The following is a 25,407-nucleotide window of genomic DNA, read 5'->3' as shown; positions in this document are numbered from 1 at the left end:
AGACAGATAAACAAAAAGGTGAATATTAACTATTCACCTTACCCTTCACTTTGTGGCTGAAACATAAAATGAAAAATTACAAAATGAATAAAACAACAATCATAAAATACAAAATGGTTACTTACGCCCAAAAGTCTTCAACAGTATCAAACTTAGAGATCAGCCGAAGGTTTGCTTGCCAAGTTTTGCTTTTATCATTTTTAAAAAACCAGAGTGCCCATCTAAAAACAGAAAGTGTCATCAACAACAACAAAAGGGTAGTTTTCATCCATGCTAAAAGCAGTATTACTCAAAAAAGCCAAAGAGGGAAGTAACCCAAGTGTCCACTGACAGGTGAACAGATGAACCAAATTAACAAAATGTGGTGTGGAATATACAATAGAATATTAAAGAGCTCTAAAAAGGTAAGAACGTGAAATAAGCCAAACAAAAAAGACAAATGCTGTATAATTCCACTTATATGAGGTACCTAGAGTAGTCAGATTCAAAGAGAGAAAGTAGGGTGGTTGCCAGGGGCTAAAAGGGAAGGGGAATGGAGAGTTGTTGTTTAATGAGTATAGAGTCCAAGTTTTCCTGCAAAATAAGAGTTCTGGAGACTGTTTGCACAACAATGTGGATATACTTCATACTACTGAACTATACATTCAAAAAATGGTTAGGATGGTAAATTTTATGTATGTGTTTCACCACAACTGAAAATAAGTTAATTAAAATTTTATTTATAGTAGCAAATAATGAGTAATTTTCTCTATTTCTTTCATTTTAAAAGTATGGATTTTGTACCTACTATGTAACAGATTCTCTGCTATCCTTAAGAGATCCACTTAAGCTCATTCCAAAAGGGATTCAAAGAAATGTTGTAGAGAGGCAATTATAGTGTTCTAAGTGCTATGACAAAGATAATTAAGCACAAGTCACCTAAAAAAATAAAGCAGGAACACTTAACTGGAAAAGAAAGTAGGGAACAGGAAAGTTGAATTTACAGAAAAACAAGAGGAGAGAAATCAGAGTGCTAGGAATAGGGGACACAAACACACAAATGGGAGAAAAATAACAAAATAAAAGACCTGATTGAGTAATGCTACTACAGATACTCTAAAATAACATATTACTAGTTTCTATATATATCTGTATACATTTTTGCTGAAAAAAGATCTATTCTAATACTTTGAAGATAAACTCACGTCACATCAAAGTTACATTTAAATGTTATCCCAACGATTCATCTTCAGTAAAATTGTATTTTCTGAATTAAAGGGAATCTCATTTACCCACTGATAAAAATGTTGCCTGAAGACAGGTTTCCAAATGGACATATATTTCATAACTTCATGATTAATGCTTGCTAATCTCAGACATAAAAATGAGATGCATTTCAACACCTACTTAAAAAAACTATAATCTATTTGCTAACCAGTATCGGGGGAAAAAAAGCAAAGGCAGAAAAACTATTACACACCCACAGACAACGTCAAGAACTGTAATCTGTAACTCTAAAAATTGAGTCTTTCCTCAGAAAATTAAAAAAAGAACTACAATTTGACCCAGCAATTTCAGTTCTAGGCATTTACCTGAAGAAAACAAACAAGAACTTTAAAAAATATATGCATCCTATGTTTACTGCAGATTTACAGTAGCCAAGACATAGAAGCAACCTAAATCTCCATCAAGAGATGAAAAAAGAAAATGTGGTATATATAGTCAATGGATTATTCAGCCATTAAAAAAAAGAAGGAGGAAATCTTGCCATTTAGAAGATGGATGGACTCTGAGGACTACATGCTAAGTGAAATAAATCAGACAGTAGACAGGAAAAACAAATACCATATGATTTCAGTTATATGTGGAATCTTAAAACACAAAAGCAAACAAACAAAAACAAAAACAAACAACCACTCTGCCTAAGCTCATTGATACAGATAACAGACTGGTGGTTCCCAGAGACACAGGGTTGGGAGAATGCATGAAAGGTGTCAAATGGTACAAACTTCCAGTTATAAAACAAAAAAGTCATGAAGATGTGATGCACAACATGGTGACTATAGTTCATAATAGTGCACCATAAATTTCAAAGTTACTAAGAGACTAAATCCTAAAAGTTCTCTTCACAAGATAAAACACTTATAAATCCATACTATGATGGATGTTAACTAGACTTACTGTGGTGATCATTTCACAACATACAGAAATACTGAATCATTATGTTATATATCTGAAACTAATGTTATAACTCAATTATACTTCAATTTAAAATAATAATAAAATTTAATAGTCTTTAAAAAAAAACCCACATTCAGCAATTAAACATATAAAGACTTATCCTAAGAAAGTAACTGGATGACTAAGCAAAAGTTTGTACAAGAACATTCCTAATTTTGGAAAATTTGGAAACACCTTATGTGCCTATCAGCAAGGGATTATTTAAGTCATAGTTCTCAAAATCTGGTTTGCAGGCCCCTAGAGGACCCTAAGACTCTTTCAGGAGAGCTAGTAAGTAAAAACTATTTCATAATAATGCTAAGACATTATTTTAATTTTTCACTGTGTTGCCATCTGCACTGATGATGCAAAAGCAAAGGCTAGTAAATCTACTAGTGTTGCAGGCAAGAATCATATAGTGGTACCAACTCGTACTAGTAGTCACTATGCTTTATTATTACCAACTCTTATAGTAATAACAATGTCCATTTCAGTTAATAATGCCATTGATGAAGCAGTAAAAATAATTGGTTTCATTAAATTTCAATCTGTGTACATGTTTTTTTCCACACAAAAACACTTCTGCATACCAAAATACAATTCTTAGGCAACTGAATCATGAGATGAACCAGTCACTTTTTCATGGAACACCATTTTTACTTGGAAGAAAGGCTGACAGATGGCTATCTCTTGAAAAATGAACAGAGTGAGATAGTTGTTAAAATTTGAGCTTTCAGGAGAAAACCAGAATTCTGGAAAGCCTGTATGTGTCACTGTGAGCTTGACAACTTAATAAAACTTAAAGACATTTCTGATGAGTTTAACAGTAATATTAACGAATGTTATTGTTTTGATACTATATAATGAAAAGTGCCAATATCTGGATGCTCTGCAAACTCACTGAACCAGTATTTTCCAAATGACCAGTGGTGTGCAAATTCATGCATGAGTGAAGAAGGATCCATTACAAATGTAAGATAGACCGATGGATTTTACTGTAACAAAGTAGAAAAAGCTTAGATACGGTTTCAGATTCTACACTACAACTAACCTATAAGAAACCTAGTATCAAGGAGATATCCATAATTCTTTTAAAAGGCTATTAAAAATTCTCCCTTTTCCAAAAAAAATTAAAAAAAAACTCCCTTTTCCAGCCATGTACCTGTGAGGACGTATTTTATTCTTAGTTTCTTTGAAACAACTCATCTCTAAAGACTGAAATGCAGAAAGCAGCTATAAAAATCCAGCTGACTTCTTCTAAGTCAGACACTTGAAAGGATTTATAAAAATGCAAGAATACTATTCTTCCCACTAAGTATTTTTTATTTTGAATAAATCTTTTCATTAAAATATTTACATTAACAAGTTATGGGCTATTTAAGTGAATATGTAATTTTACATTTTTTTAGGTTTACTTTGTAACATAACAAATGGAAATAAAAGTCTACATAATCAAAGTACTGTGGAATCCTCAATAATTTTTAAGAATGTAAAGGGGTCATGAGATCAGAAAGTCTGGGAACTGCTGGTTTAAATAAAATATCCATGCAAGAGACTACTATGCAGCTATTAAATAGGATAAGTGAGTGAGTAAAGTTCTCCTAAGACTGACACGAAACCCAGAAACCATGGAGGAAAGCTGGCACTTGATTACATGAAAATCAAAAACCTCTTAAAAAAAAATTCCATAAACAATGTTATAGGACAAATGATTCGGAAATGCATTTTCAACCTATTCCGCCTCCTTGGATGGGTTATCATCCCTAATATACAATGCTTGGATACAGACTTGAAAAGAGAATCAAAAAGAAAATAATAGACAAAAGAACTAAACAGACTGCCCACAGGTGAAAATAAAAATGATCAATACAATACAGAAAGTGTTTTGAAACTTCAAAGAAAGAAATGCAAATTTAAAACAATAAGACATTGTTTTCATAAATCAGACTAGGACCAATTCAACTGGCAATTAAAAGACTGTTCAACTTACTACTTTATTATAAAAATCCTCAGAATGGATTTTTATCCTTTATGGACTATTTGACCATTGGTATCTCACTATGTGGCAATAATCCCCATTGTCTAGAGAACTGGTTTGTTCCTCACTGGAGGACAGGCTGAACCTCAGGTCTCCTAAGAAAACACTACCAAAACGTGTCTGGACTATTTTATTTCAGTAGGTCTATCATGATAATGAAGAAATGATGACAACATATTTAGATGAATGAAACTAAACTATAGACAGGCTTGTGGGATCTTTAAAGTAAAGAGTAAAAGGCCCAGGACTGAGGGAATGAAAGGAATCGAAATACTTAAAGATCCTCAGAAGTTAATTCCAGTTTACTTTCCTCCACATTCTTACAATGTTTCTAGTTAGCCATTTTCTTCCCACCATCAGCTCTCAGTGAATTCATGTTAATCTTCATTATATAAACCAGAAAGACAACTAAGTAGAAATACAAACATACTGGGAAGTGATAGGGCAGAGTTAGGAAAAACCATATACTAAACTATTAAACTATTACACTATAACTATGAGAACTTAACTCATCCTAACTCTCCTATTCTAACTTATCTTTAAATACAAACCAACCAGACTCCACATCCCATAGCTCTCTTTTCTCCTTCACAGACCAACTTCAAATTGCCTATTTCTGCTCTATTCGTTTGTTTACTTTCTATTCAAAGTCTCAAATCTATCACCTACCCTACAAACTTTCTCCTATGTTAGCAAGAACTCGTCATTCAATCAATCCAATGAATATTTGACCTTTCTGTGACACATATACTGTTGACCATCTTGTCTTTAAAACATATCATTTTCTTGGTTTCCATGACCAGCACTCTGTCCTAGTTTATATAGTTTATATGTCTATACTCTTCATAGGCATTCTCCCTCAAAAAAAAAACCCTATGTGCTAATATTCCAAGCCTCCGTCATGGGTCAAGTTCACTTATGAGAACTCATTTACTACTGCAATTTCAATTACCATCAATTACCATTACTGATGAATTTCAAACCAATCTTTCAAACATTTCTCCTTTCTGAGCTCAAGATTCACACACAAAAGTTGCTTGCTAGGCTTGGGTCATCCAAGTGAAAACAGAATCCTCAACCTAACATATCTAAAACTAGTCTCATCTAACCTTTCCCTCCAAACCTGTCCCATTCACCATTTACCTTGTTGCCTAAGTCAGAAAACCTATGTGTCAGAGAGCTTACCTGTTCTGTAAAGGATGTTTAATATAGTGTTCTGGGTTAGCAACCTCCTGATTAGATTCTGTTTTCTCTTCTTCTGTAGGTGGGGGATTAGGAGTAGGGGTGGTTTCCTAGTGGAAAATAATTAAACATTATAAATTTCTTAACATGAAGAAATAACACTAAGAAATTTCTTAATTTCTACGACAATACTCGAAATTTGAGCCAATATTGTCCATATTATTTTTAAGGAGAAGAAATTACAGCAGAATCATTTGATAAAACAGAACACAGACCAGCCTCTAAGAAAAGCACCAGACTCTCCATTCTACCATTTCTTCATTAAGAGCAAAGGGTTTCTCTAATTTAAAAATAATAATAATTTTATATATTGTTATCGTCCACTTACACATCTTAATATCAGAAAGATTGTTAGAGACAATGCAACAAAGTTTGGGAAAAATAGGTACCTTTCTTAACATACCATTAAAGACCGTGCATGGTATTGGCAGTGGGATAAGGAGGGGCAGAAGAGTAAGAGTACAACTAAAGTTTGGAGAGTATAAAGATTATATCACAATGACAAAAAAGCTTATAAAGTGATCAAGTCAATACCACACAGGTTCTTGCCTTCATGTCATACTGTTATGACATATGGTAACTTAAAAGTTCAGTATCTGCTGTCATTTTCAATTGGCCTTAAGCAAAAAAACTGAACATAAATCTTCTTCTAGGAAAGACATAATTAACGCTGTCATCTAAAAATGTCAGGGAAAAAAAGACTGGGAATAACATGTATTCTCCACATTACTCTATGTAGTTCTTCATCCTGTTATAAACTGGTACGAACAAAAGAATAGCCAAGAAAGGCACCAGAAGCTGAAACAAAAGCTGACACAAAAAAGGGGGGAGCATGCAACAAGGGTCTGTATATCAGATTTAAATCAAACCAGCAAAACAGTAGAGATATATATTCTCATTAACAAGATTATGCAAATCAGAGAAAGACCTCAGATAGGTGATACTCATTTTATAAAATAAAATACATTTTTTAAATCAATACGACCCCTCCAGAAACTACTCTTTACTAGCCTATAAACTCACTCAAGGCAGAGGTTTTATCTTGATTTTGCTCACAACTGTAATGGCGATGATCACAATGCTACACCCAATAGGAACTTATTGGCTTGATTACTTAACTGAAGAGATTTACTTATTTTTTCAGAGGTACTGGGGACTGAACCCAGGACTTCAGGCATGCTAAGCATGTGCTCTACCATTGAGTTATACCCTCCCCATTTAACTGAAAAGTTTAAACGTAGTTAAGGCCCTAAAATTTACATATAGTAGTCATTGCCTTAAAAAAAAAAAAAAGCAATAATTTTAACCAGCATTTTCTCATCACAACAGTTTAAATCTTCAAATAGATGATCATTACCAAATATTATTCCTTACTCTACTAGCTTAAAATTAATGATGGTCTCCAGACAGAGGCAGTTTGAATTGATAGAGAAAATAGGGAACAGTTAGGGACTGACAAGGCAGATGGACTTTGGTGGACAGGGTATCAGAGCAAAGTGAGCTGCAGAGGAATTAGTGTCAAAAATCTATGTAAAAATCCTTCACAAATCCTTGACTGATTCCTAAACTGTTATGTTTATAGTGCAACTCTGGGTGGCCTGGCAGAGAAGAGTTGAGCCAAGACTTCAGAGGTCAAACAGCATTAGGAAGAATGAGTTCAGACCTAGCTAGAGTGGATGGTTAAAAATCCTCAGCTTTCAGATGAAATCTTACAAAGGCCATGTCCTAGGAATCAGGTGAAATACATGTGCTTAACACATTTTAAAACTAATCCTTGACGGGATTAAAGCAATCTACTTATAAATTAACTGTCTTCAAGAACCAAACTCTACACCCCTGTGAGGAACATAACATAATCCTGAAGCTCTATGAATGTTATTTATAATACCTAGCAAACAATCAAACATTAGACATGCAAAAAAAATTTTTTTAAGCAACTGTTGATCAAGAGATTAAACTGTCAATAGAAAGACACTCAAACATGTTTCAGATAACAGAATTAGCAAAGTCTTAATAACTATGATTACTATGGTAAAATAGAAGGTGGGGAAAGATGGAGAAAATGGGAGTATTGAAATCAATTTTTTCAAAGAATCAAGTAGAAATGGAACTGCCAACTACAATGTCTGAAATTAAGAGCTCATTGAATGAACAACACAGTGAACTCAGCAGAACACAGGACAGGTGAACTTGAAAGAGAGGTCAATAAAAAATATTCAAACAAACACAGAGGGAGGAAATAGATGGTAAGAAATGTGGAAGATGGTTAAAAAAGTTAAAGAACAAGATGAGAAAGAATGGGACAGAAGCAATGCAGAAAGAAATAATAACCAAAACTTACCAAATTACATCAGAAACTCAAGCCAGGTTCAAAAAGCTGAGGAAAAGCCAAGCAGTATAAACACACACAGAACTACACCTGGGCCCATCAGACTCAAACTACTGAAAACTAAAGGCGGCAATATTAAAAGCAGTTAGGAAGGGGGAAAAAAACTACGTATTATTTCACAAGAACAAGAACAACTGCTAACTTCTCAATAGAAAATTATGGAAGCCATAAAACAACAGAACATCTTAGTGCTGAAAGAAAAAACTGTCGACTTAGAATTCAGTGCCTAAGAAAAATATCCTTTAGAAATAGAGAAATAAAGACACACAGACAGACACCACACGCGTAGACAGACACGCACTCATACTCATACCAGAAAGGTCCAAAGTAAGAGGAACACCATAGGAAAGTCTCAGGCTAGAGGGAAAAAAAAATCCCAGTTGGAAGCATGGAAGTGTAAAAAAGAAAGAAAAGCACTGGAAAAGGTAAATATGTAGATAAATATATAAAAGAATATTAATTGACAATTTGAAGGAGCAATAATAATGATGCCTTTTGGAGTTTAAAATAATAATGATGGTTCTACCAAAGGGCTGGGCATATATGTGTATGTGAGGTTGGATGTGTGAGTAAAAGATACTCTTCCTCCCAAAGTTAATACTACAAATTCTTTATTTTTTTTCACCTAAATTAAAAGATAAATGAGGGGGGAGGGTGTAGCTCAGTGGTAGAGTGTGTGCTTAGCATGCACAGGGTCCTGGGTTCAATATTCTGTACCTCCATTGAAAATAAATAAGTAAATAAACCTAATTATCTCCCCTCTGGACAAAAAAAAAGACAAATGATAAGTAAAATTTACTCATAAGTTCAAAATCCTCATTACAAACCATACTTTCACAGTATTTATTTACACCTCTTACCTCAGTAGCACATAGAAAACAATGAATTAATTACAATTTTGGGGGGGTCCAAAATGTCACTTCCTAACTCATTTAGTACTTTCTTTTCTGTTATTCTACTCTTTCACCCAGAAAATTTAGTACTTTCTTTCCTTTTAATTCTACTCTCTCACCATCAGGAGAATGATGGAAGACTCAGATGGTATCAAAAGTCTCTAGATACGTAAGAACTAAAAGCAGGTAATGACACAGAAAAAAAATATGGTCACTTCCTTAGAAAGTATTCCTTTGAATTAAAAGTCCTACTTTAATTGAAGTTTTAGTCTTTATATTAAGAATATATAATTTTGGAGTTTTCCTATAACTGAAATAAAAAGTTACTCATCTTTAAATAAATATGTGAATGTGTGAATGAATATGCTAATTTAAAATCTTTCAGTCTTCACTTTTAGTATTACATAAACATGATAGATTTTAAGACAAATGCTCTAAAACATTCTAGAAAAAATGTTTATTGACCATAGACAATCATCTTTTCAGTATTTGAAGACTTTTAAAAATGTAAGTATAATACTGATATTTCATTTTTAGCCTTTTAACAGTTTAACAGATGTTCAAATTTTTAAACTTATTTGAATTTCTCAAATCCTCTTAATAAAGCAAAAGTGGTTTTAAGAGTCAATTGTTTTCATGACAGAATACCAAATACTCAAATAATCTACAAAAATATTCATTTACATGGCACAGATCAAATCTAATAAGATTCAGAAATCATTTTCATGATAGAAATTACTTATGAAAACATTAATGTTAAAAAGGCATGTTTTCTCAGCACAATTTTGTTAGGTACCTGAGACTGAGGATCATCAGAAAATAGGTAAAGAGGAACTATGATCCTTGTAGCACCAACTTCACTAAATTCTCCCTGAAAGCCCCTAACAGGTGTTTTCATGGGATATGTTTAAAAGTGGATCTAATCAGATTTTTTAACATTTATATGACTGTCAAAGTAATAAGATTATTACATGATCTATATGGGAACTAAAAAGTACAAACTTCTCATTTTTATGGTTGCTTCCTATAGAGCAGACAGTAAAATAATTTTAAATTTACATTCAGTTTAAAAACAAAAAATTTTACTGCAAATTCCCACAACATCCCTCTACCTACTCTCTCAGGCTGGTGGTCTCCCCCAAAGGCAAATTTCATTGAAAATAATGTCTTAAATAGCCATGTTTTACCAAGACTTCGTTTGAAAATTATCCAGACAAAACAGGAAGGGCTAATTTAACAGATTATGGTTACTCTTAAAGTAATCAAATACAATTTTAACCTAAAAGACAACCTGCAGGTGAAAAACCACTGTATAACACATTTCAGGTGGGTAGAATGGAGAGCAAAGTCATGAGATGGTGCAGTGCTTATCTAGAAGATGGTAAGGAACCAGGGAGACTGAAAGTGAGGGTTCATGAAACCAAAGAGCTAGAATGGCAGGCTGAAACAAGACTGTAAAAGGTCTCAAAGGTCAGACTAAAAGGTGTGTCTTTCAGCTTGTGAGCAATGGAGGCCATTAATTGACGGGTCAGTGATTAAATACAGATGACAAGGGAATAGAAAAGATAGCCAGTTTGAGTAAAAATTATTAAACCTGGTTTTGGATTTGCTGAGTTTATGAGATCCAAATAAAAATGCACAGAATTATAATTTAGTGGTCCCAGGGCTCAGTAGCTGTCATGGCAACAGAAGAAAGTTGAAGGGGAAGAAATAAAGTCAAGCAAAAGTGGGACAAGTCTAACAATTAGCTGCAAAAAATACCAAGTAGCTTTTTAGTACTTTCTGCAAAAATCAGCACATGTATCAGGCACAATTATTAACCTTATAATAGGACAATCCTAATATTATAAAGCTAGATTTTCTCAGTTCTAGCATCATTTCTGTGGGGTTTTCTCTAATCTGTCTAAAAAGTTCAGATTCTTCCTTCTAGCCACGTTAAATTCACACTGCTTAAATTCTAAAACCAAGATGCACTTTTTCCATGGTTATGAACATTCAAGATCCCTGAGCAATCCTAAAACTAAGCACACTTAAAAATCTCTCTTCCAGAAAGATAAGGAGCGTTTCCTTCAGGACATCCAATTTGCGTCCATTACTTCATTGAACAAATATTTATTCCTAAGAACTTCCAGGATTTTTCCCCCCATTTAGGACATCACCTAAGTGTTCATTGGAAGTACACAAAAATCAATAGTTTCCTGGCACTAATAATGGTTTAAAGCAGTAACTCATAATATAGTCCTCAGACTCCTGCTGGTTACAGTGTACAACCAGGTTAAGTACAGAAATGGAAAGTAAACATTTAGAAAACATTACAATTTGACAGTACTTCTATGTTCAAACTACTAAATAATACAAAAATACAGGCTTACATTTTGTACACATTTTTTCATCTTCTTTATCCTACTGTCATCATTTTATAAAAACATTAGATTGAAACAGTTTAAAAACAAAACAAAAAGCAAACTAGTTTTCTACCAGAGTAGGATGAGCACTGGTTTAGATTACACATATTGGAGCCATGTTACCCAGGTTGGAATCCTAGCTCCGGCATTCACGGGTATATAGTTTTGGGTAAAATACCACAGTAACAAATAGATAACAGTATTATTGGTAACTCATCCCCAGTAGCACTTCCTTACATTCCCCCTTCCTTCACTAGTTTTTAAGCTGAATTGCAAAGACTATTTGTGGCTTTAATAAAAATATAAACGCTGTTAGGGCAAAAACAGCTGCAATTATCTTTACAAATTACAAACCCAACAATTCAGTAAACTGAAGGCATTACACACATTAAATAAAAATATGAAATGATGAACAGAAAGGTAAGCAAAGTAAGAACAGCAAAGAATGAGGGTGCTTTATGATTTTTAAAGTGGTAACACCAACCCTCACACTTCAACCAAATTAAGAGTTTTTACTTTGACAGTTAACATTTACTAAACCGTTACTAAGAAACAATGGGCTACGTACGTATTTTTATATACATGATCTCAACATATTATCTCAATATATTCAATTTTCACAATACTGTGAAACAACTATTTTCTCTGCTCTTCAAATTTAAGCCCTGGAAGGTAAACATGTCCTAACTGTGTTCTACATTTTATTGTGGGACTGTCAAAGTTCATGACTAGGGATACTGTGTCCCAGTTTTACCTGTTTGTTGTTTCAGCATAATTATTAGCAGAGCCCTTGTTCACGCTCAAAAGTGCCCAGAATTAGATAATAAATTATATGTGATTATGAAGGTACTCTTTCCAGGCAGCATAACCCTACAGTATGTACTATGCTTCATATCACAGCCTAGTGTTCATTCAACACCGTCAGTATCTTCCAGGTGCATTTCACTGGCAAATTAGGAAAATAAGGCACGAATGGTACACCTCACTCTTCCAACACACACACAAAATCCCACTACCAGGACAAAAAGCAACTAAATGCCAATGATTAATTACAGTGAGTTTATTTTATTATGCAAGATAGCATACTAAATAACTGCCTATGCCATCAAATATCTTAGAAATACATGTAAGAATAAATAAAAGCTCTCTTTCCTGGATACAAATAACTACCTCTAAGATGATGATTGTTTAATATAAGTAACGTATACGTAAATAGATTTCATGACACTTTACTCTTTTTAGCATCCAAACATTCAGTTCACAAGTCTCTAATTTTTAGCAAAGATGCATTTCCCCCAGCACCTGCCCATATATAAATTAGTATAATTAATTAACTAGTACACAAAAGCAGAGTCTCACCTCTTGCTTTGTAAGGAATGAAAGATCTGGTGTAAACAATGAAAATTACAACAAATAATTAAATCAATAGTTACGAGTGTTCTTTTTCGAATACATAACTACAGTAAAGGAATACCAGTTAATCTAGCATCACTTGTCTGGAAAAGTGAGCCTGTGGATTTTGCAGGTCTTCTTCCTTGTCTGTAACAAAGGATCAAAATGGTGATTTTTGTGTCATAAACTAAAAAGTTGAAGTAGAAAAACAACCTATGTAGATTTAGCAAAATACAAACCTTTTAAATTTAAAGCACTGCTCAAATGGAGAAAACTTTTTCATGGGAAGGACTATGAGATATTTATGAATTCAGATTCAAAAAACAGTTATTTTTTAAGTATTCTTTTCAGCTAATGTAAGATAACATCTAAACAAAAAATACTGAAAGCTGAGGTATAGAGGGGATGAGCTATCATCATTTGTACAAATGTGTTGTGCCTAAAAACACGGCAAAACTTAACAGTTGTTCAATTTATTTAAGTAACAATAATGTAATTACCTGACTAAAACTGATGACTAACTAGCACTAGACTTTTAAATGAACAGTTAAATTTGCTATACCAGATCTAAAAACTGGTTACTTCTGAATAGACAGCAAGCCATACTTAACTACATTGTACAAGTATAAAAAAATCCCTAGAGGCCATATTTGAATTTCTGATCTTCTAGAATATAATTTTAAAACTTGGAAGCACATATCCTTAACTACTAGAAAGACTTGTAGGCATCTTGTTACATTTAAAATAAACTAACTCTTAAAATAGCAATATATCTGTCAACAAAATTACTCTGCGTATCTTATGTAGCTTAGGACAAGTTTACAAATTCAGAAAAGAAAGTGTAATAGAAACAAGTAATAACATAAGTGATCTAGAATGATGAGGTTACCAATAAAATTTAAATGTCAGTGCTACTTAAACCAAAGGCTACCAGAAGACTCTTATTTTTAAAATAACTATATAAAGATTTGCAACAGTTGAACATTATACAAAAGCAAAAGTGTTTTTTATTCAAAATAAATATATTTATTCAAAATAAATCATAACACTAAAATGATAAGTATTTACAGTGCACAAAATTATACTGGTTCCAGGAACATGGTAATTTGTTTCAATCACTCTTAAAAGCTTTATAATCACAATTTGAAAGGCAAACATTTTAAAGAATTTAACTGCTGCTTCTTTTAAAATTTATTCCTTTTAAAATTGTGAGATTTCTTAAAATAAACTGTCAGGACAATAAAAGTTTTATATACTTTTTATCATTAAGCAAAAGTAGAGATTATATATATATGCATTAAAAGATGCAATGAGGTAAGATAAATCATGGTGTTCATGATATAAGCAGTAAAAGTTATGTTTGAAAAATCATTTTAAAATGCTAACGTAAATGTGGAAAAAGGAAGATATCAGAACTGAATAAACAATGATAACTTTACTTTTAGGGAGTAGGAAAAGCATTTTATTTTTAATTTTATAAGCTCTAAATAAACTGTGGTACATCCAGACAATGGAATTATTACTCTGCACTAAAAAGAAATGGCTATCAAGCCATGAAAAGACATGGAGAAAACTTAAAATCCATATTACTAAGTGAAAGGAGACTTAAAAGGCTACATACTGTATAATTACAACTATTTCACATTCTGGAAAAGACAAAACTAGAGACAGAAAAAGATTAGTACTTGCCAGTGGTTAGGAAGGAGGGAGGCATAGTGAAACTATTCTGTATGATGGTAAATATATGTCATTATACATGTGTCCAAATCTACAGAATGTACAATACCAAGAGTGAAGACTAATGTAAACAACAGACTCGAGGTGATAATGATGTGTCAATGTAGGTTTATCCAGCGTAACAAATCTACCACTCTGGTATGAGTGTTGATAGTGGGTAAGACCATGCATACTGAGGCAGGAGGTGTTATCAGAACCCTCTGTACCTTCCTTTCAATTTTGTAGTCAACCTAAAACTGCTCTACAAAGGCAAAGTAAAAGAAAAAAGAAAAAGGCACAAAGAGGGATATGGTGAGAAAAAGAGAATCCACAAACAAGTAATTCAAAATATTATCCAGAGAACACCTTGCTGGGATCACAGATGATTTTTATTTTCCTCATACCCTCCATGTTCCAAATTTATAACAAAATTATACTGAAGCCCAAATATATATACAGTCCACTTCTGGACTGCTCAATCTGTTCCAGAGATGTCAGTCCCCACTTGCATCAATATCACATTTTTTAAAGTTATCTCTGTTCAATAATGTTTTTTTTTTCTCCTTGTAGGGCTAGTTCTCCATTCCTCTTTTCTCTTCCTTTTCAAAAATTTAATGTCAATTCTCATTTGTTTATTCTTTCAAATAAACTTCACAATCATTACAAGGGGCTTGCATATTTTTTCTATAAAGGGCCAGAGAGTAAATATTTTAAGCTGGTAATCTTCCTGTCACTTATTCTTTGTTTTGTTTTACAACCCTTTGAAATATAAAAACCATTTTTAGCTAGCAGGCTACAAAAATGCAGCCCTAAAGCCAGCTTGTGAATCCCAGCATAAAGTGCAGTTTCCCACCCCACTGGCAAAGATTTGACATTTTGATTCATTTTATATTCAATTTACATATTAAATGCAGGAAAAATTAACATCCTTCCAATGTTAAATCTTTCAAAAGCAAATTATAATTTTTCATTTATTAAAATCCTCCATCATATTTCTCATTAGAGTTGTATTGCTCTCATTTACGAATCCTGCAAATTAATAAGTCAGGGTTTATAATTCCTGGCCACTTGAAAGCACTGGCATTTGGGTATATGAATGCTGCAAATTACTTGCTAGGTTTATTACTTCTGATACTTTTTGCCTAGTTACAGGAAACCTGTAGCACTGTATTCTGTAATCCAAATGCAACAATAAGTTACTTTTTAAATGTCATAGTGTTATTTCTTTCTTTCCTACTCAGTAGTCCAGTAACTTTAAGGTTAAAGGAGAGCTGGGTTAAGCACTCAAGGAGTGCCTGGCACATGCTAGGCACTCAAATGTTTGAATAAATGAATGTTTCTAATTTTGTTCCTTCTCAAAATCCCTCTGAAACTATAGTAATAAAAAAGTTAAAAAAAAAAAGCCCACAACTAGGGGGAGAGCACAGAAAACAAACAAACAAAAATAACTAGAATACAGACTGACAAGTGGTCACTGATCAATGTAATACTTTAAATTCTCCTTGGCAGCACCTTTACAACTGGGAGTGAAGGAAGGAGGTAAATTTAAAAGAATCCATGAAAGTTGTTTGGGAAATAACTAGATCCCTCCATCTGTCCCTACTCCAAGTCACTAGGATTGTTGTCATGAGTTTAAAAATAAAAAGAAAATAAGCAACTTGGAGGAAACAGCTAGGGAATAGAAAATGCCTTTGAAAATACGTACCTATATATATCCTCTGAAGAGTAAGTTAAGATTTTGCATGCACACAATTACAGGAAGCTATAAAAGTGAACATGTAGAAGACCAGAGAAAGAGAACATCTGGAAATTAAAGTTAAAAGACAAAAAAGGTTGGAAAATAAATGTAATTTCCCAGAAAACAAAGCAAAAAGAGATGAAAAAATAAGAGAGAAATTTAGAGAAAAAGAATGAACCAGGGCAGGAGATCCAGTATCTGAATAACTGTTTCAAGGAACAAAAGGGGAAGGGGATCACAAATAAATCTGTCAGAAGTGATAGATATGAGTTGCTATATTAATTAAAAAGCCCAATGAGCACTCAGCACAATGAATGACAATACTCATACTAAAGCATGTCATTGTTAAGTGACAAGGAGAGTCTAAACTTCTGGAAAGTGGGAAGAGAACTGATCACATTAAAAAAAAAGTCATCAGAATTCCTTACTTACCAACAGCTACGACAGAAGATGACAATGGAACTTCAAAATTCTGAAGAAAAGAATCCTACACCCCAAACTACAAGTATGATAGTTTAATACGCATGGTCTCCAAAAATCTTTAATCCTCATGTAACTTTTCTCAAAAAACTACTGGAAGATGTGATCCAAAGTGAAACAAGTAACCAAATAAGAGGAAGACACGGGACACAGCAAACAAGAGGAGTGCAACACAGAAGTCCTATGAGAGCAAATTAGGAGTGTAGTCAAAGGAGAGCCAAGAAAGACAGGTGTGCACCAGATATAGAGAGCAACAGACCAGACTGGAGCAATGTGATTCAGTCTACATTCATTTGGTGTCTGTTATGACCCAGATGCTTACAAGTCTACCCTTTTAAAAAAACAAAAAACAAAAATCACTGATTGCCATGTGCCTACAGATAATTCAGCTTAAATATGTGATAACAAAGCTTCTTTTCCGAATTCTTTTGTGCTCTGCTACCTGGAACAGCTAAGAATTTCACACCAGAATTAACCTACTCTTAAAACAAGATACAGAACAGATCACTCCCACCAACCACTCTTCTAACTAAAGGTTCTTTGCCTGGCGCATACCACAACCCACCAGGTAACCGTAGAGTCCTATATTTTTCTGAACATGTTCATGACGGACTGGTTTTCCCAAGAGGGGCTGCAGTAGAAATTCCAGGAAGCTGAAGCCAAACAATAGTCCAGAAATGGTGTTCAGCTTATTTTAGCTTAGGAAACTTCATCTAACAGCAATACTGTGCTTTCCTTACACATCATCTAAATTATTCTTTTTTTAAAACTAAAATACATAACTAAAAGATACACACTCTGGAGATTAAACTCTAAAGGTAATTAGCCTGTAAAAAGAATAAAATCAAAGGAATGATTAACACGAAATTCAGGATAGTGAGTAGGGAAAGGGCCAAAGAAATGCAAATGTGATCATGGAGTACAAAACTGAGGTACCGATGTGTTATATGATAGGTACTCTGGTTTTCAGTTTATTACTCTAAAACTTATGTACACATGTATTTTATATTTTTCTACATATAAACATCTCATAATTAGAAAGGAAGGGAGCTCTAGAAAAAAAAAACTGTAGCCTGATAGCCAACTACAGCTGCAGAAGTGTTTTATTTGACTAGTAGAGTTTTTCACTTTCAATTTGTTACTAAAACATTCACCTTACAGGTACATTATCTCATGTATGGAATGATGCAGATGAAAGGTCTATTCATCACAGCACTGAAATAGCAAATGGTGGGAATGCCAAAGCATGTTACATGCCTGGGGGATGAGGGGAGCAGGGAGAGAAGACTGCTCAAAGGTATGAATACAGGGAGGTTATGATTCTTCAGGGGGCATTACCCTAACAATCTTCCCACACCTTTCAATTCAATATTGCCTTTCTCAAATAATTACTGTGGTTACCAATCTTTCTAATTATTGAATTTATCACCTATTCCTAGGCTTATCCGGTATGGATCATATGGCCAAACCAATAAACACAATGGCACTACAATTTACCCAAAATTAATAATCATATTCCCTTTATAATCAATACAGGAATGTTACAAACTCCAATATACTTATATGCCTTAATTGGACCCCAGCTAACATTGATCAGTATAGAAATAAATGTTTAAGACCAAATCACCTAATACATACCATCAGAAAGTGAAAGCTTTATGTGTTGATATGCAATGCTCTAGAAGACACATTATTAAGTGAAAAACACACTGTGCCAGAATAATGTATATAGCTGGCTAAAATTTATTATTATTTTTTAAAGAATATACAGTTAACCCTTGAACAATGTAGGGATTAGGGGCACCCGACCCTGCACAGTCAAAAATCCACACATAGCTTTTATAGTCAGTCCTCCTTATCCACTGTCCAGCATCTGTGAATTCAACCAATGGCAGGTTGTGTAGTACACATTCAGTGAAAAAACTCCGCCTATAAGTGGAGTCCTGAAGTTCAAACCCATGCTGTTCAAGGGTCAACTGTATGTCATTATTTGCCTGTATATATATCTGTCCCTCAGTATCTGTGGGGGATGGGTCCCAGGACCCCCAATACCAAAATCTGCAGATGTTCAAGTTCCTTATATAAAATGGTGTAGTAAGATGGCCCTCTAAAATCTGAACTGTAGTTGGCTGAATCTTCAGATAGGGAACCTGTGGTAAGAAGGGCCAACTGAATATAAATCTCTATGGAAAGATGTGAACTGATCAGATGGTTGCCCCTGGAGGTGATCCACCTGAATGGGATGAGCTAGAGGAAACTTCACTCTTTTGCACAAAATTTGAGTTTTGGACAATGTCAACAACTGCCTATTCACACACACATATTTTTAAGCAGGAAAAAAAAAAGCCATAGGACAATTTAAATTTTAAGACAATTTTAACTGTCCATACAAGACCAAATAATGGCCTTGGAAAGTTTAACGTATAATAGATAAGTTCTCCTAGAGTAAAATTAAACAATAACTTGCCCAACCAAATTGGTCTTGGTCATACCCAGTTGTACCTTACAAAGTTATAACGTGCATGTATGTTCATAAACACAAAGATATGTCTAGATTCTAGAGCTACAGTGTCCAGTTTGGTATCTATTAGCTATAAATGGAATTAAATTTCAATTAAAATTACATTTAAATTAAAAAGTTTAAAACTCATTTCCTTGGTTGGATAAGTCTTACTTCAAGTGCTCAATAGCCACATGCAGCTAGTGGCTATCATACTGGACAGCACAAATATAGACCATTTCCAACTCACAGAAAGTTCTCTTGGCCAGTCCTTTCTTAGATGAGTTCTCAAAAAAACTGGTTAACATGCTTTGTAGAGGAGAACTAGGGGTAGCTGGAGAAAACAGATAGGAGATAGGCTTTTCACACCAATAAGACAGTACTTTGCAATGCCAGGCAGCATCCTTAACGCTTCATGTTAAGTTATTTAATCCTTACTGAACTTCAATAGAATTAGTTTCCTTTGTAACGTAAGTATTTTATTTAGGGCATTTAAAAACATTCTGAAAATGAGGTCACAGGTGCCACCAGATTGCTAAAAAAATCCATTTGAATTTTGGACTATAAGCATGTATTACTCAGCCTCTAGGAAAAAAGTTATTAAAAATAAAAAGCTAAATACCATTAACTTTAAACCAAAACCCAAGAGATTTTACAATCCTAAACATTATTAAAAAGTTGTACAAGTTCAAAAAAAAAAGGTATCACTTCTAATCCCACCATGCCACCACCCATAAATCACCTGATACATCCTTTCACAGATATGATTTTTTTATTTTTTGAGGTCAATGATGACTTATGCATCAATTTTATCCTTAAGGTAAGAATTTTACTGAAGGTAAAGAGCTGGGCTTTTAATAGCTTTGGTTAAGTTTTAGTTTCTCACTCATAAGTATTTATCCCAAAATACCAAGATTTGGGGAAAAAAAAAACCCTACAAGAAAAAGATGGACATTTTATCTTTCTATTAAAATATTTGTCTTAGTTAATACTTGAAGTTATCAGACTCTGTGGTTGTATAAGCTGTTGCCCTAAGATGACCATGCAAAACCCCATTAAGAATTTTTTTTAACAGTACTAATATTAGTTCACATAAATACTAAAACCTTAATGACTGTCACTATAATAAGCACAGCACAAAAAGATTATAATTTCTGTACAGCATTTTGTAATAGCAAGTTTAAAATATGTAACTAAAAACATTTTAACTTTAAGGATTACTGCAAAGCCATGGGGTTTCAAAGAAATCTTATGGTCTTATTACTATCTTCCCCAAATAATTTACTTTTAAGACTAGCAACATACTATAACTGAAACTTTTTCATAACAAAATTACTAACAGTACAAAGGTAGTTGACAATAAATTCCATATTCTCAAATTCTTAAAAAATTTACTACACTGTTTCCACCAGCAAAAAATTTTAACTGGCAAATCATTTGAATTGACAAGGTCGAAAAATCAAATGAGAAGGAGAAGGGAAGTGATCATTTACTTTCTTCAGAAATCTACCCACAAAGTTCTAGACCAGTTACTGACGTATGATCAGTATTAACTATTACATCAAGGTGCTATTTAAGATTCTATACTTTGGTTATCAGTTATCAAATGTTGTAGTACAACAGCAACTAAAAACAAATAAATGTCCACACATTTTCTTTCAGAGTTGTAGCAAAATATCCATTGTTTATCAAAGTAATTTTTCCAAGTCACATGAGGAATGCACATTATACGCCTATTGGAAAGACAGTGTTAAGGTTAAGAACACACACTCAGGAACTTGGCTGCTTTAGTTTGAACTCCACCCCAACACTTATTAGCTGTATGATCTTGGGCTAGTTAGTCACCAAAGTTAATCCTCCTGCACCTTGGTTTCCTCATCTGTGAAATAAGAATAATCCCCACTTCACTGGGCTGCTGTAAAAATTAAATCAATTAACATGTAAAGCATTTGGTGTGGTGCCTGACATATGTAAAGTGCTATGAGTTAGCTATTATTAACAAATAAAGATCTGCCTACATAAAAAAAATCCTCTTACAGATTGTGTGTTTTTTTATTTTTTATTTTTTTGGAGAGGGGGTAATTAGGTTTACATATTTATTTATTTATTTTTATAGGAGGTGCTGGGAACTGAACCCAGACCTTGTGTATGCTAAGCATGCACTCTACCACTCAAGCTATACCCTCCCTGACCCTCCAGATGGTGTTTAAAAGATCTTTTATTAAGCCAGTTACTTAGAACTCTAGATCCACATCCCTGGAAATTCAATGCTGGTAAGATATTTCACAATTCCATAGAAACTTACAGAACACAGTGAGCCAAAACTACAGTTTCTCATTCTTTCTAAGGACTATGTATCAAAAGTTACAACTAGGAAAAAAAATCTTATTTTTCTAACCACATTCTCAGGTTCTAGAAGTGACTAGAAATAACTATTTAGTGCACAAGGGACAAAAATGATCCTTTCTTTTTTCTCTAGACATGAATAGGGACTTTGAAAGAGACACTAGTGATTTTTACGGTTACATTAGGAGTAGAAAGAGTTATTTGTGGGTTTTGGGTCATAAGCATTGCATTTCTTGCTAATGGCAAAGTAATGATAATGAAAAGTCAGCTATGTGTTACTCCCAGCAAAGAGTGGCAAAGGCGAGTATACCTATGCATGGATATACCTGCATGCAACACATTCACGGAATATTGACTTTATCTTACAGTTCTTCATAACTGACAAACTGTCATCCGTGAATACTACATTGGAAAATCAAAATCACTGTAAGATCTCTTATTCCCATTTTTTCAGCTAGACTTAGAAATTTCAGTCTTGAAGTTCATACAGATATTAAAATTGGATGGTAATTCATGCTGGATTCCACTTCTCAAAAAATTCTCTATGATAAACAAGTTCATACTGTATAGCACAGGGAACTATATTCAATATCTTGTAGTAACTTATGGTGAAAAAGAATATGAAAACGAATATAGGTATGTTCATGCATGACTGAAGCATTATGCTGTATACCAGAAGTTGACACAACATTGTAAACTGTACTTCAATAAAAATATATATGAAAAAGAGAAAAATAGTATGTAATACAATTTCAATTAAAATGTTAATAGTTGATAAAAAAAAATTCTCTAAGATAAAGATGGAGCAACTCACAGCTATCAGAAGAGCAAGGGAATTTCCAATAGTAGCAGAGAAGTAAAAGAAAAAATTACCATTGCCAAAACAACTATTTCACAGGTTCCTTGTTACGCCCAGGGCTGCTGGTACTTCCACTATATTCTCAACTTTATATAAATTAAATACAATACTTTTTTTTAAGTTTTTGCATAGAATTTTCTATCCAAATAGGATTGAGGTTACATAATTCATTTAACATTTTATTCTCCAAGAAACTTTCACGTGTAAACTATGTCTCTTTCTAAATTGGACTTCTGTAACTGAAATAATTAAACATAATATAAATTAAAAGTATAAAATGAAGTGAAATTTAAAATGTAGACACCAGAACCGAATTTGTTTGGTTTACAAATGAACTTTGATAAACTGGGTTCTTTCTTAGAGCAAAAACAAGCATATTAATTTGCAAGGTCTGCTTGTCAATCAATAGACTTTGGTTAGCAAAAAAACACTGAATGATATAATGACATATTTGTCAATATGTATTTAACACTTATTTACTTTTAATAAACTCTTTGCAATACAAAACATGTTTCTAAAGGATAAAAAAGGAAACACTGGATCAGTTGACTAAGTTGATTCCACTTATGAAACTAATGTACAGGCTAAAAAAGATACACTGTAAAAAGAAGTAAAATTATACATCTTCATTTTAACTAAAGAAACCAAAATCTCTTACTACTGAAAGAACTACAAGTCAAAAAAACAGCCCAATGAAGAATGGAGAATGAAGATAACAGCTACCAAAAAAACACCACCCATTGGAGGACGCGAGATGGCCTGCCATCTTTACCAACTAATATGAAGACTAACTTTCATCTAACCACAAAATTTTGACCTAGCCACAATTCAAATACCAAAAGTATAACAGGAGAGCATTGTTTATCCCAATGTTCAAAATTCTTCCACTTTAAGAGGTAAAACGCTTCCTTTAATTTGCCTTTCAAGCTTCTCAACAAATTACTGTAAGCCACATCTTAAATTAACTGATATTATACAAACACTTGAGAATCACACAACTATCGAACTGAAATGACTGATATTTTATGTAATTGCCATAAATAAAAGTTCCCTGAATGCCTACAAAGATGGAACAAGCAGGAAAAACTCATGACTCTTTCGGTGCTTACAATTATGCCCAGCAAAAAAGCAGCAAGAAAAAGGAAAAACACACAAGCTAGTTGAAACAGCAATGAACAAATATACTTTCTGCAGCCTTTCACAGGGAATACCTCAATTGCAACAAATACTAATCAGCTGCTTTAATTTTAAAAATCCCACTATTTAGAACTCAAAAATTGACTAACCTGTAGACAAAGGTGCATTAAAAGTACCCCAAAATTTGCATTTTAACTAAAAATGAACAAATACTATTTTACATGCACCCTCAAACTACAATAGTTTCAACATGGCTTTCCACTTGCACACTCTAGGTTTTTAGGTTCCCTACTCCCCAAATTTAAACGCAGTATTCCAATCTCCCAGGAGTCAGCACTAGAAAGAATACTATAGTGTATCACTGACCACATCACTGGAAATTAAGCGCCTAGCTGCAGTGAACAAGGTATAGAATCACATTTTGTATAACTTTGTATCCTAAAGAACACTTGGTACAAGGTCCTAAACATACCAGGCGCTATAAATATTTACTGACTCAAAACAGTCCTTCAACACTTTGTAGTTTTGTTCCCCACTACTGAAACAAAAACTGCATAGCTTTGCAAAACCCAAAGGACCCAAATGTTACTGAAACGTCACAGAATACATTGTTTTATGGTTCAGAAGTTTCGCCTTGCCCCTATCACCAGTTGTAACGTTTTTTAAAGACGCTAGCAACAATGAGTAGGAAAGTTTATCCAGGCAGAAGCAGACTTCAAAGCCCACTAAAAGTATTTTAAGTTAAAAGTTTACGTATTTATCTTTTATCTGTTTAACATTAACATTCTAAAATCAGTAAATTGTATCAGCAACTCAAGAGACAGTTTTGCAGTCAACCTAATCTCCAGGAATATAAATATAAATGGTACGAATTAAAGAACAAGTAACCAAGCAGGAAAGCTGCCTAAATTCCGGCAACAAGGTAAGGACTGTTTACATCAAAGTAATGAAAAATACAAAAATACATTTTTGTATTCTATAGACCTTTTCATGACTCGTTTTTAAAAGTCTTTAAAAAGTCAAAGCAAACTGATCAGCCATACCAAAACCACAAACTACCATTAGATACGCAAAAGTATCTGGCAACCAGGTCTAGAACTGGTTCCAGGATTATCAACGGTTTTCTGGTTCTTAACATACTCCATCGTGCCTACAAAACAGTATTACTCAGATGTGACATTCCTAAAATGGCAACACAGGCCTAGAAGTTTCGGTGAGCCAGTGCCGGCAAACCCAAACTGTGACAGAGATACTCTCTCCTTTGGGCGGTAACTATCAACTTTGGGCTCTGGGATCAGTTCAAAAAGTTTAAGATGGTGCTTAAATTGGGAGTGTAACAGTAGAGTCAGTAGAACAGACAAAGAGGAAATCAAATGGAAAATTAAGTTTAAAGGTTAAGTTTCTATTTCCAATAAACTGTCTGAGAAATCTTCCAGATAATAAAGACTTGATATAACAGATGGCTCTAGGCCTGTTCGCATTCTCTGAGGCGTGCGCACTGCTCGGAAAGGATGAATGAATGGAAGACTGTCGCGTGTGAAATGCAGCAGGTCCGGCCGGCAACCAGACCGGCAGCAGCGATCAGTAGGCCTCGCTCCTCCCCCTTCCCTCCTCCATGACAGCCCAGTCTCAAGCATGGAGGGGCGAGGACAATGTGATTCCTTCTAACCACCACCCACCCTTCATCCTACTCTCAGCTTTACCGCAAGACACGGAGTTCTCCTCCCCACACCAAACCTTTCTCGCTTCCAACCCCGGCAACTCTCGGACGCGCTGGAGTAACATGTGCTCGCCCTTCTCGGCTCCCCTCGGCGAGGTCGAAGCTTCTCCGCGCGTGCCGCGGCACCACTCCCGCCCAGCCCATCCTCTGGCAACGCGCGCCCACCGGCTCCCTGGCCCACCGGCCTACGGAAACCCCGCGCGCGCCCCGCACCCGAGCCCCTGGGTTACAGCTCGGGAGGGAGAGAGGGAATGGGACAGGAAAAGGCTGCCCCGGGGTTCCCTCCTCCATCCCATTCCAGGCCAGCTCGCCGCCCACCCTGCCTGCGGATTCCGGCGCCCGCCCGGAACCGG

The 25,407-nt window shown here is 34.3% G+C and overlaps 1 protein-coding gene across 2 annotated transcripts in view; it reads right to left on the bottom strand.

The window, feature by feature from the left end:
- EIF4E (eukaryotic translation initiation factor 4E) overlaps positions 1-25,407 on the bottom strand; it is a 34,565-nt gene that overhangs the window by 7,639 nt on the left and 1,519 nt on the right. Inside the window, exons 1-3 of one of the 2 annotated variants that reach the window (XM_072940109.1) lie at positions 25,072-25,140; positions 5,423-5,529; positions 126-221 (exon numbers count right to left, since the gene is read on the bottom strand). In XM_072940109.1, coding sequence (XP_072796210.1) covers positions 126-221; positions 5,423-5,529; positions 25,072-25,119 — 251 coding nt within the window. In that variant the 5' untranslated portion in view covers positions 25,120-25,140. Of the gene's footprint in view, positions 1-125; positions 222-5,422; positions 5,530-25,071; positions 25,141-25,407 lie in introns of those variants that run through there. The other variant, XM_006208939.4, reaches the window with a different exon arrangement.

The sequence above is a fragment of the Vicugna pacos genome, chromosome 2 (genome assembly GCF_048564905.1).
Source record: "Vicugna pacos chromosome 2, VicPac4, whole genome shotgun sequence".
In the NCBI taxonomy this organism is placed as follows: Eukaryota; Metazoa; Chordata; class Mammalia; order Artiodactyla; family Camelidae; genus Vicugna; species Vicugna pacos.
The sequence above is the reverse complement of the archived record's forward strand: the minus strand, read 5'-3'. Positions and strand labels throughout refer to the sequence as shown.